An 18,843-nucleotide genomic window follows, 5' to 3' on the forward strand; every position below is an offset into this window, starting at 1 on the left:
GTTGAAATTGCTATGTAAACACTTAAGGTTTGCTGCACTGTCGATATTGGTTTGGTTGGTACATGCGCTTTCCAAAATCGCTGAACGGTGTTGAAATATCCTGCAGATACTTCGTATCATGGCCACTAGTACCAATAAGGTATGTAATTGTTAGACATTTCATGCTAACAACACTTCTTTCACTATACATTCAATGTCATTGGTGTAGAAATTGTTATAGGGAAATGGGTGGTCATTAACCATGCTGTCAAAATTTCTCTTCCTCTCCGCGCCTCTTTGCTAGTTTTCGGGTTTTCTCGCTGCAGTGGGCATTATTCCGTCTAGAGATCGCATTTCAAGATTTGATACTAAGAGTTTGATTTTTTGAGAGGGGCAAATACGGCAGTTTCCTTCTCTCATCTAACTTCAGTAAGCATGGCGTTAAATGATAGCCATTGCAGGAATACCGACACGTGCATATAAATTTGGCGCTGTTTTTGGGGAATACTTTGTATAATTGATATTTCAGTTCTCAATGTTAGAATTAACTGCCTTCTAATGGCGAGCTTGGATATTTCCCTTAATGCCGTGTAATTCCTTCATGGGACTAATTTATTTAATTTTTAAAAATCATGCACTTGTTTTTTATTTAAAGGCGCGTGCTAGCTTAAAGTAATTTCCTTGAAACAAATTTCAATTACTCCCATTGCAAGTTGACGAATGACGCGAAGTCCGGCACGAATGCTAAGTCACTTAATTAAATATGTTGTTGAAATGTCCGAACCCTTTGTTTGGTTTCTTTTGCGACTGAAGTCATTTTAGTGTAAGTTGATTTTGTCAATATTAGGTAGCAACTTAAATGCGTATCAACCGTTTCTACTAGTCATCCTCATTACGTATTTCGTTATCCATACGTTGTTTTGTAGACCTCTGTTGGCCTTCGTCGTGTAATTCAGTTCTTGTATATCATTATATTTAATTTTATGTGTATTTATGTTATTTTAAATGTAATTTGGAGCTTAATTTACTTTATATGAGAGTGGCATTTTGTTCGTCACGATGATACACGGATTTTAAGGCTGTCCACGGAAGCTCGTATTGAAGTATCTCTTAATAAATATAGTCCAAAAGTCTTTAAGTATTTTAATTTGCATTAATTATGTTCAGCATTTTACTAATTAAAGTGTTTCTAAGCATAAGTAATTGTTCCATTGCAGGTACAAGAATTCATGGACGAAATGAAGAGTCGGGTAGGTTTTGGATCTTTGGGAATAATTATTTCTGATTGAAATGTCTCCAACGTGAAATACCTAATTTTCCAAATTAAGTGTGCGATAGTTTTGAATTGACAAGTCGAATGTTGTTCCCTGAGTATACGTAACACTTAGCTGTATTCATGTACGATTTAAATATGCCTTTCATTTTCAAGCTTTTGTAAAACTTCCAAATTTCAGGCTGAAGATCTGGTTATAAATGGATTCCCTCAGAAAATAATAGAATTAGATGCTCTCCTTAAAACATCGCAATTCAGTCGCAGTGACTTCTCAGAGGTACATCATTCCTTGAACATCCCAATTCCGGAGCCAGTTTTGTTGAACAGGTACGAAGGAAGTATTAAATGTCACATTTAATTGAAATGCCAAGTTTTGATAACAGTTTTACCTACATGATATGCATTACAAAGGATTATTATAAAAGCTTATGCACCCAAATTATAAGTGATCTTTGCATTACATATTGTTTTAAAATGACACCATTTGCTGGATATTTGCTCATTGAGGCACCCTGATTCATTAAAAATGTATTTGTAAACACTCGTTGAAAATTGATGGATGCCTAAACTATATACTTGAGGATATGTTGTTTTAGCTATGCTCTCATTAAGTTTAAATACATGCTCATAAAGTTAGGGATAGAAATTTCATACACTATCAAGGTTGTGCACAATGAATAAGCTGTTGATTGGATCTTTATGTACACTTTTATGATGTAGGAATAAATTACCTTAAATTTAGATGGTGTCATTGTTTCTCAATGTACTTCAGTTTTTGGAGTATGTATAAATGTATAGATTTGGTGTTTGTGTATAGTTTGTCTTAATTAATGGTAGGTTAATTTGTTTACTTAGGATGGAAATCATTGAATGATGGAACGCGATGAAATTAAAATCAATTATTCAGAAACTGCTGGCTATGTGCTGCCTGGTTAGTTTGTTCTCTTTCAAATATAATGTATATCCTCTCGGTTTAACACATCTTTTGAGTGGAGAGTACAGCACAGGGAACAAATAATTTTATTGTGATGTGTTGATTAAACAACAGTAGTATAAAGTGATATTGCCAAGTGTAACACTTGAATGAATTGAAAAGAATACCGGAAGTAGAAAGGAAAAAACATAACTGTAAGGGATGCCTATTTCAATTACCAACTTGGTTTTTTAGTTGACACTCAGTACCTAACCTAACAACTCATTGAATCTAATGTTATAAACTAATAACACCAACAAAATTAAATAAAACTAATGACACCGGCCTTCACTTCCTAATGACCTGCAGTATGTCAGCATATCCAATCAGTTAGCATCGTTCCTGGAGAAACACAGTCTAATTTAGTGTACACTTCAAAAATCTAAGAAAATGTTCCACAGCCAGGACATGCTTTTTTGCCTCAACAATTATTGATTTGAATATCTGCTTGAATAAGCTTATGTCAGTTCCAGTGCATATTGGTAGACATGTTAAAATACCAATGGTCATTTGATAATCACAATTTTCAAGCCATCCATTGGTGATTTTAGTTCTATATTGAATGTATCGATAATCCTATTGGCTTATGACCTCACCATGTGAAACCTTGTAAGAGTATTGAGTCTATCCTGACCGGCATTGTATGTGCTAGCATTTCTATCACTGGTGACTTTTACTTCTATCCAATGCATTGTTTTAATACTGGTTTTAATCAACCAGTTCCCTTATCTTGAAACTATCCAATGTGCTTCTTGAGTTATTTTGTCTTTACTAATTATTAAAAGGCAAGGAAAAACGATGATCAACATCAAGGTCAGTTACTATTTAGCTCATAAAATAAATTACTTTTGTAGATGTGGTATTCTGGTGCATTTGAATGATTGAAATCATCTTTTGCAGAGATTTCACTGTAAAATGTTTCTTGCAATCCAGGTGTCAGTGCTTAAACATTATCTTAAGGTTCCGTGAAACAGAAAATCAACTTCATGATATGGAATTTAGTCAGATGAGATTCAAGTCTGAAACCAAGGCCAAGAAAATCATGAGGGGAAGAAAGTGGCTTGGAAAATGGACCTTATTTAGTCTCAACAAGCACTTGTTGATAGGGTTGACTTGAGGGTCACAGCTTCTTTTCAAAGGCTTTAGCTGCTTTGAAGTGTGGAACTCATGACAGTTACTTGCTAAGTGCATTTCATTTTTAAAACACTTTGGTGGTCATAGGATGAAAGATATTTAGTGAATTTACTATTAACCTAATAGTTAATTTTAAAAGCATTAACATGTACTCTGGCTGGGTATTAACTTTTTAAATGTTAGATCTTTGCACACTCAGTTTTTAGAAGCTAATTCATAAATATCATTTTGGGTCATTGGGCCCACATAGTGTGTACATTTGACAAGTATGTTTCTCAAAGTAATTGGGTTTTTGTTAATGTGCAAATTCATTCTTTGGGAATTTGCATGAAATGTTATTTGTAACATGGCACAAAAAATGAATCGAACATCACCCTTTCCAGTGCTATTTTCACCTAAATAGATTAATTTTAATGCATTTTTCATTTGTATTTTTTACCATTCTTGGGTGAATATTATTAAAAAAATTTTGAAGTTGTCCAACTTGCATCTGTCCCATTCCTTAAAATTGGTATATCATCAAGATATCTATGTCCAGTTAAGGATGCAGGTTCAACAAATTCTTTCCCATGTTTAATTGTTGGTATTCCAATTGTTCCTAATAAGTTTGAGCATGTCGGGGGGAAGTAAGGGCTCGTATGGCTAAGCCTCTGCTCTGTTTTCAAAAATTTTTGTTAAAAAGGAAATAATTTTGTAATGCTTATATTATTCTGAAAGAAGTAGTTAATTCAGTAATTAGGTTGTCAAAAACACCTTGTTTTCAGCAATTCAGTCATGATATGTGTAGGTTCATCAGGTAGCACATCGTGAAAATATTAGCAATGTTCAATAACACAACTTACCTTTGGGAAAACTATTATATCCTTGTTATTATCTCCAAGATCAAGGGAATTCTTAACACCATGCTTTGGTTGAAAGCATGTGCATTGAGTTGAGAAAGTCTATTTTCCATTTTTTAGCATGAAGCTTTAAATACCAAGGGTCTAATAGAAGAACATGGTTTATATATTTTTGTCTAAATGTACATAGGTGTGAAGGCATTGATGTGGGGGATATGTTCATCTGTGAAAAATATCACAAATTGGATAAATGAAGTGCGTCTCTAATGGCATTTAAAATTAAACCATAGATTCTTCGGCCAGATCACTTAAATTAGTGTTGTCTCTGACATTTAATTGAATAAGTCTAAATGATCTAAAATCATGAGATAGTTCCCTGTGCTTTTTGTATAATTAGGATAATAGGAGGTACACTTCATACTCTTGGGAGTAGACATGAAATTCCTCCAAGGTGGGTCATGTACATTTGGTAAATATTATGAAACCAAGCAGTTAAAATAAGGATTTGGAATGTTGGGTTTAATATTGATAGCAAGGATATTAAAAAATGTTTTAAATGATAGAAAGAGGAAATATAGCTATTGTAGGGCTCAGCAAAGTGAGTTGATAGGATAGGAGGGATTACTGCAGTGGTAATTTTAGCATAATTCAATGGGTTATTGTAAAATTTTAATTATTACTAAAAAATTAAGATAAAAACTAAATTTTTATTTGCTATTTTTAAGACTTCTTTGCATAGTCACCATCCAGAGTCACATACCTTTCTCCCAGCGTTTCATGACCTTTTGAGTGCCATAATTTTTTAATTCAGTTGTTGGTGTCAAAAACCATTGTCCGACCTCGTAAATGGCATCATTTGTGTTGTGAAATCTTCGATCCCACGATGGTTTTTTAATCTATAGGAGTGAGCAAAAGTCCATTGGAGTGAAATCAGGAGAATAGGATTAATGTGGCAAAATTTTAGAGCCTCATTGCTTTGATTGCTCACCATGCCTCGGCCACGACTGCAGATGGTGCCATGTTTGCTTCTGAAAAGGAGTCAGTGGTTGTGGAGCCTAGCATGCTACATCTTTGACGTATGCAGTTCTTCGTGAATAATTTTCCATACACTGCTGCAACTGAGATGTCTTATTCATGATCATTTGGATGGTTGCCCTTGGGTTTAATAGGATAAAGTTGTCCTGTTTCTTCACTGTGACAGCATTGTCCATGAGTGATGGTCTTCCACTTCATTAGGGGTATGTGACCAGTTAGAAAATTCATTAATACAGTGGAGTGGAAGAGAGCCAGTTGGAGGTGACAATAATATTGAGCTAAAAGGCAGGAAGGAGAATGGTAATCATAGGGCAGTTGATTGATAGAATGTTATTATTAGAGTTAATATTCGAAACAAAGTCAGTTTTGTGATTTCCACATTTTTCGGGCTGCGTCCGCGTATGTCGTTTAAATGTACAACAGTTTCGCCAGCTATCCTGCTGGCGTCCTCAGGTCAAGGATGAAAAGAAGCTTGTTGTCCCGTCTTATATAGGAAAAATCCGGCGCCAATACCGGGAAATTTCTTGGCCAATCAGGGAACGTCCTCATATTTGCGCGGAATAATTCTTTTCCACGCACTGTGGAGTGGATATCCATCCTCTCTGTTAAAATTTTCTGGCCTTTTAACGATTTCAATGGCCTCTCTGATTATTCTCTGGAAGTATTTTCCTTCTTTCGCTATTATTTTAGCGTCGTCGAAGAGAATAGAGTGTCCAGGTTCACTCCAGGCGTGTTCAGCGATGGCCGATGCTCTAAACTGTTTGGCCTTGGTTGCCCTCTGGTGTTCACTCATGCGTGTTTTCAGCGCTCTGCATGTTTCACCGATGTACCATTTGCCACAGGAGCATGGCACTTGGTACACGCCTTCTGATATTAACGGTGAAATTCCATCCTTGGGTCCGGGTAGGGTGTCAGCTATCTTGGTGACGCAGTTGAATCTGGTCACCACATCATGTTTCCTTAAAGCCCTCGCGATTCTTTCCGAAGTCCCTGCGATGAAGGGGATGGTGACGTAAGGCGCCGGTATTGGCGCCGGATTTTTCCTATATAAGACGGGACAACAAGCTTCTTTTCATCCTTGACCTGAGGACGCCAGCAGGATAGCTGGCGAAACTGTTGTACATTTAAACGACATACGCGGACGCAGCCCGAAAAATGTGGAAATCACCTACTCATCGCCGCGGAAACCTTCGAACGAACAAAGTCAGTTTTTATTCAGGTGTATATGTGAGAAAGCAATGAAAGGAAGGAAGAAATAGACCTGTGTATGAGAGGAGTTAAAAGAAATCATTGTGTCTGGAAGGATAGTGATTGGGGATTTGGAATTCCTTAATGGATGTTGGGGTAGATTGGGAAGAGGCATGGCACTATTGTATAGGAATAAGAAATGACCCTAGGGCAAAAAAAATGTTTTGCTAACAAAATGCAATAGCGATAAGTACAACTGGTTTAAGCAACACAATAGGACACATAATAGCCACACATAGTTTTTATGGAAATTGCCTGGTGATCAAAGTGGATAGAGCTACAGATAATAATTTAGTGCTAATAAAGTTTAGTATCAATTAAAAGAGAAGGCATGGGTTACAAAGAGATGTGTAGGAAGATGGATAAGAGAAGGTAATAGAAGATTGTCTTGGGCCGTGCAGGTTGAACAGCACTGGGCCCATGCCGTAGGCTGAGTTTGGCCAAACTCATGGCTCACGACATGTGGGCTGGGATTGGGTGGGCCATGGACCACCCGTGTAAGTGATGTGGTGGCGGATCACTGATAGAAAGGAATGTAAAATACAACTAGGTTGTATTTGTTTGCTTCAATACTTGGGGGTAGATATTTGATGGAGGAAATTTGTAAAATTAATAATGATAACGATGTCTTCATAGTCTTTTAGCATCCTTCAAGCCATTTTAGTTTTAGTCCTCGTATGTTGGTCATTTCTGTTAATATGTATGTAGGTTCTTTCAGTTTCTGTGTGGCTCTGGAACCATTACCCTGGAAGTTACACCCTGCTGTTTCTATGCTTTTGTTGATGCGCAAATGCAATGATTGAGATAATCCATAATTGTGCCTGGCCATTCTGGTTTCTTCCTGGCCCCCTCCCTTAAATTTTGAACAATAAACTCTCCAACAAGAGTCAGATATTAGGTGGTAATTTATTAAAACTCTTATATTAACAAAAAAATGCAGATTTACTGCTAACTTGTTGATAGCTATCAAGGAATCTAAGAATTTGAATCCACTGGACCTGGTATTGATTTCTGTCTCTCCTAGTATTTTGCATTTTCCAAGTTGAGTCCATTTCACCCGTTTCACAACATGATTGAGGATCCTGACTGAAATTCCTAATTGAAGTGCCTATGCATTCTGTGCCACATTTAGGAAGGTACCCAGCTCTTTAAGTACAAAAAATTGAACCACCTCCCATTTCATCCCTCTCAACATTGTACTTACTTTTCCGGGCTGTTAGAATTGTCGCTGAACAAGTCACTGCCTCATGTATTGGCTGGTGGTGACTTAGTCAAAGGATTCAGGGCCAACACACTAGATGTACTAGTGAAACCTTGCATCTCGATCAGCAAGGTATGGAGTAATTGCATGTGGATGCAATGCCTCAGTCAAATTTATAACTGCAATGGAAAAAAATTTCTTTGTCCTTGGGAGATTAAATATCAATTATATAGGATGGCCTTAATAGCCATCTCATCATCAGTTGAGAGATGGTTTCGAGCACTTTGAATGATTGGCATTTGTAAACTGTCTGTAGGTATACCACAATTGGCATTCAGGAGGATATATCAAGCGATAGGAGGAAGTGCTGTAGTTAATTGAGTGCCAACAGGAAACTATGAATTAGATAAATTGCTTGGATACATTGAAAGAATTGTGCAATGTAATTTGAACCAATCACCTGGCTGCCTCCTGGCTCACACATTTATTTCAGAATCTTTCCCCAAGGCGTTGGGTATCGTTAAACATGTATGTATTAAATGGTTACATAAATGTACTGTTAACTCTTGTTAATCCTCTGCAAATGGATGCATGATGAACCAAAATATGCAGAAAATGAGGTCATGTCATGAATGGGTTCAATTTATATGCATTGCAATTGAAAACAAGTGGCTGTAATTAGGAAACATTAACTCTCCTTTTTCATTCCTTGTGATTAATTAGTGTTTGAGTTTAACAATGGAAAGTACAATGTTTTCCATTGTCCAGCCATTTTTATTAGGGTGGAAGTTTTATTAGAATCAGAAAACATACTGTCAGAAAGCTAAACAAATCAGATTGCCGGGACAAAATAACTGATTGGCAAATCACATCCACCATTTACTTCCCTGAAAGAAAAGTAATGATTTTAGTACAAGGGTTATAAAGAAAAAAGCTGTCTCTAAACTTGAGACCCTCTCCCTAAAGTGAAGGGTCTTGAAAACAACTGCACTTTCATTTTCAGTCGTGTGATGCTTCATGAAGAGATCATACCATGTAGATCAGTTCTGGTAGGTTTGGGTGCATTTGTTTTTCTCCCTATCACAGGTACAGTGATAAAGATGGGAGATGGATCCATCCACCCATCCTTAGTTCTTCTATGAATTTTATTGCTGGGCTGATGTGATCACTTGCTTATGGAAATCTTATACTACATAGTTTCTCTAGTAGTAGTGACTATCAGGGTGACAGACAGCTCAGGTCATTTGCACCATTAGGGATGTTCAGGGAATGGAGGAAGGGTGGAGAGAAACCCAGTGTCAACATTAGCCTACTCTTAAGGAAAGATGCTGAGAATTCAATAGTTCAATGCCACATCTGATGGATGACGTACTTACTCAAAGTGCTCTCCATAAAGCACCTCAAACCTCCAGGATTCAAACCCAGGTCCTCTGAGTGACAATTTATTAACTGGTAGCTTGGTGATCCTCTGTTGATCGTAAAGCAATTCCTTCCCTCTGCACTTGGAGCAATCCATAACTAGTGGTAGGCATGTGGAAGGAAAAGGAAATAATTCTTCTGTTCTTTCAAAGGAATCGGGTATTTTTTGTTCTCCTCTTATTGTTTAATGCTTTTTGTCACACATTTGAACTAGATAAGACTCAATTGCCAGCAGGTCAACAAGCTTTTTCTCTTAGTTCTTATCTTCAATTATGACAAATTCCAAGAAACTGTGGGAGATGCTCCTAGAGTAACTTTTAAAGGAGTCATCCACCAAGTGTTCATTTAAGTGCATCAATTTCAGAGGGTAAAAATCATTTGCCTTGAATAGGATTTAATCCTAGATCCCTCGATGTCCAACCAAGTACATTAGCCATAAAATTGTCTGAGGCGTCACTTTGTGGAAGCGATTCATATCGGAAAAGAAAGAAATACTTGGTTGTTCCACATATATTTTATAAACACGACCTAGGTTTCGACTTACAAAGTCATCATCAGGTAAAGAACAGAAGACACAGGGCTTTATATAGTGGATAGAGAACTGGAGAGGGGAGGTGTTTGAGAAGAGGGAGGAGGGGAAAGAGAAAGGGAAATGGTGTGTAAGTTTGGGGGGAGGGGGAGAAGACGGTTGTGTATGGCGTCGGGGTGGGAGATTACGGTTGGGTACTGCTTCAGGGGGGGAGAGGGGCTGAGGAACAGAGGGAGGTCCAGGAGGGGGGAACGGGAGGAATAAGTTAGGTCATTAACTAGAATACCCTTAAGGTGACTATTCTTCGAAATTTCCAACCGTTCCAAGGCATCTAATCTTAAGCCTTTTTTTCTCTACATGCAGAATTTTGGGGACAAAGTCACTGGAGTGGTTGTTTTCTATAAGGTGCTGGGCAAAATTGGATGACATATTTCCGTTTTTAAAACAAGCGTAATGTTCCTTGACACGATCACTGAACTTCCTCCCGGTTTGTCCAATGTAGAAGGCAGAGCACTCACAACACAATTGATAAACTCCACTCCTTTCCAATGCGGGAATTTTGTCCTTGCAGTTTGATAAAAGGTTCCCTAAGTTGGCTCTATTATAGAAGGCAGGTTTAATATTGTTTCCTGCAAGGGATCTGGTGACTTTACGGGAAATATTCCCCAGAAAGAGAATTCTTCTCCAGTGGAGTGGAAGTGGAAGTGGAGAAGAATTCTCTTTCTGGGGAATATTTCCCGTAAAGTCACCAGATCCCTTGCAGGAAACAATATTAAACCTGCCTTCTATAATAGAGCCAACTTAGGGAACCTTTTATCAAACTGCAAGGACAAAATTCCCGCATTGGAAAGGAGTGGAGTTTATCAATTGTGTTGTGAGTGCTCTGCCTTCTACATTGGACAAACCGGGAGGAAGTTCAGTGATCGTGTCAAGGAACATTACGCTTGTTTTAAAAACGGAAATATGTCATCCAATTTTGCCCAGCACCTTATAGAAAACAACCACTCCAGTGACTTTGTCCCCAAAATTCTGCATGTAGAGAAAAAAGGCTTAAGATTAGATGCCTTGGAACGGTTGGAAATTTCGAAGAATAGTCACCTTAAGGGTATTCTAGTTAATGACCTAACTTATTCCTCCCGTTCCCCCCTCCTGGACCTCCCTCTGTTCCTCAGCCCCTCTCCCCCCTGAAGCAGTACCCAACCGTAATCTCCCACCCCGACGCCATACACAACCGTCTTCTCCCCCTCCCCCCAAACTTACACACCATTTCCCTTTCTCTTTCCCCTCCTCCCTCTTATCAAACACCTCCCCTCTCCAGTTCTCTATCCACTATATAAAGCCCTGTGTCTTCTGTTCTTTACCTGATGATGACTTTGTAAGTCGAAACCTAGGTCGTGTTTATAAAATATATGTGGAACAACCAAGTATTTCTTTCTTTTCCGATACATTAGCCAGTTAAGCTATCGAGGCATCCTCTTTAACTCTGATAAATGTGCCAGTCTCCTCATTAGGTGGTTTTTGTATTTAGTTGTCCTGGGTAAATTTGGAAGCAAGGAGGTATAACTTTTGCTTTGAGTTGGCGATGTCAAATAGTAAATCTTCTGCAGTTTCTCTCGGAACATTTCTCATGATGAATTGACACCCACTAAAAGTGGAAGTAAATGATGAAGAGAATGTAGACACTCTGACCGGTGGCTAGCCAGAGCAAGAAATAGAAGAGTATATGATATGGAAATGGATATAAAATAGGTGTAGAATTTGGAAAACTCTCTGCAAATAGTACTTCACTCCTGAAGACCAGGCCCAGGCCTGGTCTTCAGGAGTGAAGATCAAGTGAATCTCAGGGCCCTCCAGGCCCTGAGATTTGCACGTACAGACATTTTCAAAGAAACTGAAAATAGCCAAATATAACAAATTTGTCACCAGAAAACCTTAGGTGAAGGCTGTGGGGTCCAAAATTCTAGGATAATCTTGTAATTCCTTTGCTACCTTATTGGATCAGTGTAAAAATCCATGGATTATGAAAAATTTCTGAAGTGATGGTGGGGAGAGAGGCCATTGATAATCATGTAACAGAAAGGTCACTGAAAGAGCAGGGATAGCAGCTTTTAAAAAAAGTGGGAATGGGTGAATGGAATTGAAATGGGTTTGTTAAATTTATCAATTGACTATCATTTCGATGTACATGTTATGAATCTCCTTGTGTATCTTTCGGGGATCGAGATGGTGTGGTGGCTATTGTACTAATTTCCCACCCAGGTGTTCGAATTCTGGCGGTGTTAAATATTTCTCTGTGGTACCTCAATCCCTACTTGAGGTGCTTTGTGGAGGGCACTTTGAGTGAGTACGCTGTCTGTTGGATAGGATGTTAAGCTCAGGATCCCCTGTAGCCTTTTGTAAAGAGTAGGCTTATGCTGAAGCCAGGTTTCTCTCCACCCTTCATTCTTTCCTGTCCATCCCTAATGGTGCAGATGACCTCAGCTCTCGGTCACCTCCCCTAAATACTACCACTACTTGTGTATCTTTCATAAAAAATGACTGGCCATTGGTTTTTCCAAAATAAAATGTTGTAAATATACTTAGTCTATGTCAAGTGAGTGAGTGATTTTACCTTACAATGTATCTTTGTTCTGTAAACTTTGCAGCCATGCGGAACCCCCAGTGAACAAGAAGTGGAAGTATGAGAATGCCTCTGATGAAGTGTCTGGCACCAAAGTCATGGTCTTACCACAGGGCTTGATTCCGTGCAATAAGCACATGTGTGAACTGGTGCACATTTTGAAGCCGCACATTCGTCAGCTTGTAGAGGATGCTAATCTGGTTAGTCAAGAACCTTGAATGATAGAAAATACATTTTCGACACTAATTTATCGTCAGGGTTACTTATTTACTAAGAATAAAAGTAAATTCATTTTGTTGTAAAATATTTTCTGTATATTTTCTAAGGTTGTACATGGCAGCATATTTTCTAATTAGAAATAAAATGAGTATCAGTTTTTGAGTAATTTACTCCAAATCTGGTGATCTTTTTTCCATTAATAGAGATTCTAAATTTCCTGGGTCTTTAAGCAAGTCCTTAGAAAAAAATAGAAAAAAAATTACCACAGGGCTTGATTCCGTGCAATAAGCACATGTGTGAACTGGTGCACATTTTGAAGCCGCACATTCGTCAGCTTGTAGAGGATGCTAATCTGGTTAGTCAAGAACCTTGAATGATAGAAAATACATTTTCGACACTAATTTATAGTCAGGGTTACTTATTTACTAAGAATGAAAGTAAATTCATTTTGTTGTAAAATATTTTCTGTATATTTTCTAAGGTTGTACATGGCAGCATATTTTCTAATTAGAAATAAAATGAGTATCAGTTTTTGAGTAATTTACTCCAAATCTGGTGATCTTTTTTCCATTAATAGAGATTCTAAATTTCCTGGGTCTTTAAGCAAGTCCTTAGAAAAAAATAGAAAAAAAATTACTTTGGGTAGACTTCTTGTTATTTTTCAACGTAATCTCCTTGTGATTTGCCTGTGGTCTCAACTTTTTCATGAACTTTGATTCATCGATCATACAAAACTATATGGTGGATATTGTCAATCATTTCAGAGGAAGTTAGCTCCACTGAACATCCTGAACAATGTTTATTATGTGTAGATGTACTGCCATGCTTATATGAATTTACCAAATTGTAAACAGTCCGAAACTCAGGAGCAGATGTGCCATAAACTTCATCCGACTTGGCTTTGATCTCTTTGGGAGTTAAGCCTTTTAAAGTAGTGTTTAATCACTGCATGAAACATGATTTTCCATTTTTCTAAATAAAAGTTACTTACTTCAATTGACTATGAAATTGAAACCATGATGGCTTAGCCAAAAACTTTTACAGCAGTCGAGGAGAGATGAGGCTTATTGATAAGAAACCTTTTCTGGTCGTACTAGCGCCACCTCTTGGATTTCAAGAATTTAACCCTCTTAGTGCGGTGAGGATTCCAGGGGTACTAGTGAGAAATGTGCAGGGTAATTTAAGAAAATGTATCACCTTAGGAAAATAAGCATTAAGAAGTTATTTGTTTAGATATCCATATGCAGTTTTTTTTATTATAAAATAAAATATTGTAGTTAATAATGATGTTATACATTTACATCATTTGAAAAATAAATGTAATTCTTACAGTATTATAAATTTGAAGAATATTTTTTTAGCAATAATATTTCGATTTTTAGACACAATACTGATATTTTTTAAAAACATTTTTCAATAAAACTACTGTATTTAAATATAAGAAAGAATCAAAAAGACACATGACACAAGAAAAACCAGTGAATTGCAAATTTTTTTGTCAGCCTCTGCATATTTCGATTTTGTTGAAAAGGCTGATCTCACTGAGTCAAATTGGGACTTGAAAAGCATTTAAAATTGCTAATAAAAAATTTAAAAATGTGTCATATAATTGTACGGAATTCACCTTATCTATGTGTACAAAAACCATAAATTATTAAAGAAAAAAACCATAAGTTACAGCGATTTAAACAATAGCCTACACAAGAGCCGATATATTGGCCCGCCGCACTAAGAGGGTTAAGGAAAGGATTACAATCTCGAAAAAATTGCCACTTGAACATGAATGGAAGCCATCAGTTACTATTGTTTGCATTGAAAAAGTACCGGCAGAAAGTTAAAAGTGAGACTATCGTAATGCCTTCTTAAAAATGTGAAAGTCACAATGCGCTGGATGAAAGCAAAGATGACATGGTGTTAGAGGAAAATGAAAACTCCGTTGAAACGACTTCAGAAATGATATAGCAGCAGTGGTGACGAATTTCTGAAATTTGATGAGGAATAAATGTTGATGTATGCTTAGCGGCTAAAATTTTAATGTGGCGATTCAATTTTCCTTAATTAAGTGTTAATATCAAAATACTTTGATTCCTTTCTGTTATATCTCAATATTTTTCATAAATTCTAACCTGAAAAATCACAGTGCATCTTATGCACCTTTGAGTCTTATGAGCCAGGGAATACGGTACTTAAAACAGGACTTTTGACTCAATACATCATCAATTGTCAAAAAAATTCATAATGTATTCACATTTTACCACAAGAGTCAGCTCATTTTTTTACAGTGAACCTCATTTTTCTCATTGATTTTAACTGAGTAGCATGGTGGGAGGCATGGCTTGGTATAATAAGTATATTGATACTATTATATGTCACTAAACTTGTTTTATGTTGTATTTTTTCAGTTGAAGATGTGGATTTCATTCATGATTCCAAAAATTGAAGATGGAAATAACTTCGGTGTGTCAATTCAAGAAGATACACTTGCAGAAATCCAGTCTGTGGAATCTGAGGCAGCAGCTTTCTTTGATCAAATTTCTCGGTATTTCATTTCCCGAGCTAAGGTTGTGTCTAAGGTAATAATTTAACTAAGCTAATGAGTTTATAATGCACAAAAGTAATGTCCTATTTTATGTGCCCATATTGGTACCTATCCCAGACGAATTGATGATTGACCTCTTTTGACGTTAAATTTTGACCCTAGTCAACATGGCGATGCACTTAGCAATTTGACAATTGCTCTGTCACAAGGTGACATCTGTTGTTGGGTCACTTAAGGAAATGTTTTAATAAAAGAGTGGGTCAAGGTTTAATGATGATCTACTAGATTTTTGGAAAAAATTTCAAGATGGCATTATAACAGGGTCACTGGAGAATTTGGGATATGAGCCCTCTAGTCGTGAAGATATCTAGACAATTGTCTAATTTGCATCTCTGTAATCCATCATTGCATAATTTTGTTTTAGTGAAAAATTGTTATTTTAATGGAAGCTTAATTCTTTCTGAAATTGAAAAGAGTAATTAATGGATAATTACATTTACACCCACTCTTTGCAACAAAACAAATTGGAAATACTTGTCGCTGACAGTTCTTCTTTTGTTTGTATTTACATCAGTTGTCTCATTTCTAAAATCCAGCAGTAGTCATTGAATCAGTTGCATCACAATGTGTAATCTTAATTACCTGTTACATTGTATCATGATAAAAAGAAAATGTATTGTTCATGAAAGAGAAAATTGTTCAGCATCCATGAGGAAAAGTGTAATTCTCAAGGATGAACTGAAATTCATAGTGAATTAAAAATGGGCTGCATTAGAGTGGCATCAGAGTGCAAATCAGAATTGAAAAGTAAGAATGGGAATTGATTGAGTGATGAGTCTGTTGACCAACAGACTCATCAATCAGTGCAAACTTAAATGGCTGATGACCTAATACCACCTGCCACTTGCCCTGGTGGTGGTCTCTAGGATAAATGGTAGATGTAGAAAAGTGTAGTAAAAATTTTTTTATGCCTTCACCAGTATTTTCCTAAGTTCGAGGATTGAACTGTTTTGTGCTGGAATGTTTTTAGTAATAATGATATTATTTGTAATGAATCTCTGGATTAAACTTCTGTCACAGATACCATTTTAACATCGGTCATTTAGGTTTTCAATGTATAAATAGAAATCTCGTGCTGAGTCAGTATTAAAAAAAATATAAACACTTTGCCACTTGTAGTACTTCCTATTTTATGCATATGATTCCAAAATTTACCTGACTAGATACAATTGTGTGAATTAGAGGAATTCTATTGTGTTGGTGTCTCTGATTTTGTCATGGCTATTTTGCTTTAATGAAGTATTAGTAAATAATTAAATCAGTCAATTTTGAAGTTTATATTTGGTCATGCAACAATGCAGTCAATTCAGAAATCATTAGATGCCTACTTCTTTGTTTGAAAAGGTCTATGTCTCCTGATATAATCCATTGTTATCAAGTTGGTATAAAGTCTTTCTAGATTAATGAAAAGGTTTTAAATTTCTTTTATTTTTGTTGATGGTTAGCCCTCAAGAAAATGTAGTTTTGACAGAGCCATGTTGACTTCCTATTTTAAACCATAATGTTTTTGGCATTGATAATATTTCATTTATTTGTATTTATTGAGTGATAGCTCTAAAACATGGTGTCATATGATTCCAATAAACATTTAAACATTGTGGGTTATAATTAATGTAATGCTGCCATCACTGACAAAGGAAATGGTAGGTATTTTTTGAAAGTTTATAATCATTGAAGAATTTCAAATTGTAAACAATTTTATCAATGATCTTGTTGTGTTTGAATTTCCTGTTTATATTATATATTTTCAGAGCTTGTTTGACTTTTATGATCTAGGAAGGAAATTGAAATTTCTGCAGTGGAGCATTATCCAATAAATGGTGGGAAAAACCGATTTAGAAGGTTAAATAAAGTCAAAAACAGAATTTTAGGAATGTGAAATTCCAAGTGTGGTTATCTCTATACTTATAGTAAGATTGTTATTTAGATGAGCAATCATATATTTAAAAACTATTTTTATAAATGAATGTATATTTTTGTACAATTTTATAGATGAAACTATTTTTATATAAAATTATCTAACCATGACTGCCTATGCTACATGTAAAATGCTAAAATATTTACGCATGTAAATTTAGCAGTTGGATTAGGTATATGTGTGAATCAGGGAAATAAGGCAGTTAAAATAATTGCACGAAATCTGATAAACCCAGAATCAGACTCAGTATAATTGCAGCCATCTTGTTACACTTACTCCATTAAGCACTGCTGGTCTATATCCATAACTTACAGCTATGATTATAAATATGTACACTACCATCCATGATGGTTCTTTAGCGAATCTATAGAATGACATGGGATTTACCGGTACTTGATTTTGTAGATATTCTTTGTCTTTACCAGCATATGTGCCAAAGCTGTAATGTGTGATGTGTAATATTTTTGTATGTACCCATGCTTATATGTGCATGCTGTGCAGTTGATTGGTGGAGCATTAACGTGTGTATATTCTGGTGTTGCCAGGTGGCCAAATATCCCCAAATTGAAGACTATAGGCGAGCTGTGCAGGAGCTTGATGAGAAGGAGTACCTTAGTCTGTGGCTGGTGCTTTGTGAAGTCCGTAATCGGTACTCCACCCTGCATGACATAGTCATCAAGAACATCGAGAAGATCAAGAGGCCTCGCTCCTCGAACGCTGATTCACTCTATTAGTGATCCCTGCCCAAAGTAATCCTCTCCCAGGCAGAGTGAGCACACAGGAAGGAAGGAAGGGAAAAGGCCAACCCATCACTTGTCCATTGGATTTTGACTAGCATTCCCCTGCAATCACTTGATTCTTATGGATTTTGTCAAACTGATGAGGATTGGAAAGTGGTCAGTATTTATTGTATTTGGTGTCAGTGTCTGCAAATTATAATTTCAATAGCCTCAGTATATTAAGAAATGGCCTGGTCAGAGAGAGTGCTTGCTGTTAGGATCTGAAGAGAAGTGGCAGAAACCATTGGACATTGGGATGCTGATAACTTATTTTTTGTGGCCTCCAGTCATGTATAATTTGGAATACATATTTAAATTTTATTTCATATAGGAAAACATTCAAACTATGCTCATATCGGGTTCAAATTTTTCATTATTGCTCAAATTACATCTGGTGTGCCATGAAAATGTTTTAGAATCTATTCTTTTTTGTTTCAAATTACTTTGTCGAGTTAAATGACCCATTAAAAAGCAATTTTTGAGTAAATTAGTGGGTTTAAGTGTGTAATCTTTCATTATTAACTATATTTTCAAAAACCCTGCTGGCTGTGGGAGCAGTTACAATTTGCTCTGTTATTATTATGATTAACTTCAGTGTTGCACAACATATGCTAATATGATATGTTTGTTTTGCCAAAAAAAAGCATAATGGAGGGGGGGTAGCACTCACTTGTCAATTAAGTTTGATGAGTGATATTAAGCTCTCTCTCTCAATGAAGACATGGAAAGGACCAAATGTGGATTGTTTGTGTGTGGTTTTTAATGGTTTCAACTGCTCTAATACTATATGGAATGAATGAAGACATATTTCTGAATAAGAAACAAGTGTTTTATCTTGGGAAGTTTTAAGTAAAATGCCTACAATCCCATTCATGTAAGTCCTTCTCCATTGGCACTCAAGAATCAGTAAGAGTTAGGTTTGGCATCTATCTTCCTAAGTAAGACATTACATCATTGATTGCCATATTGCATACAAACTTTGGAGTTGAATCTGATCTTGGATTGTATGGGCTTTTATTTTGATAGTAATGTGGTGCTGATGTTAATGAGTAGTGATGACTAAATATTTGATAATTTA

The 18,843-nt window shown here is 36.4% G+C and overlaps 1 protein-coding gene across 1 annotated transcript; it reads left to right on the forward strand.

Moving 5' to 3' along the window:
* The first annotated feature begins 31 nt into the window (after positions 1-31).
* Positions 32-18,843, forward strand: REG (proteasome regulator gamma). The gene is made up of 6 exons (XM_071590018.1): positions 32-139; positions 1,197-1,229; positions 1,434-1,579; positions 12,276-12,450; positions 14,872-15,042; positions 17,532-18,843. Exons 1-6 carry the CDS (start codon positions 119-121, stop codon positions 17,718-17,720), a joined length of 735 nt encoding a protein of 244 aa, XP_071446119.1. The 5' UTR covers positions 32-118; the 3' UTR covers positions 17,721-18,843.

This window comes from Hetaerina americana, unplaced genomic scaffold, assembly GCF_022747635.1.
Source record: "Hetaerina americana unplaced genomic scaffold, ioHetAmer1.1.p SCAF_4, whole genome shotgun sequence".
NCBI lineage: Eukaryota > Metazoa > Arthropoda > Insecta > Odonata > Calopterygidae > Hetaerina > Hetaerina americana.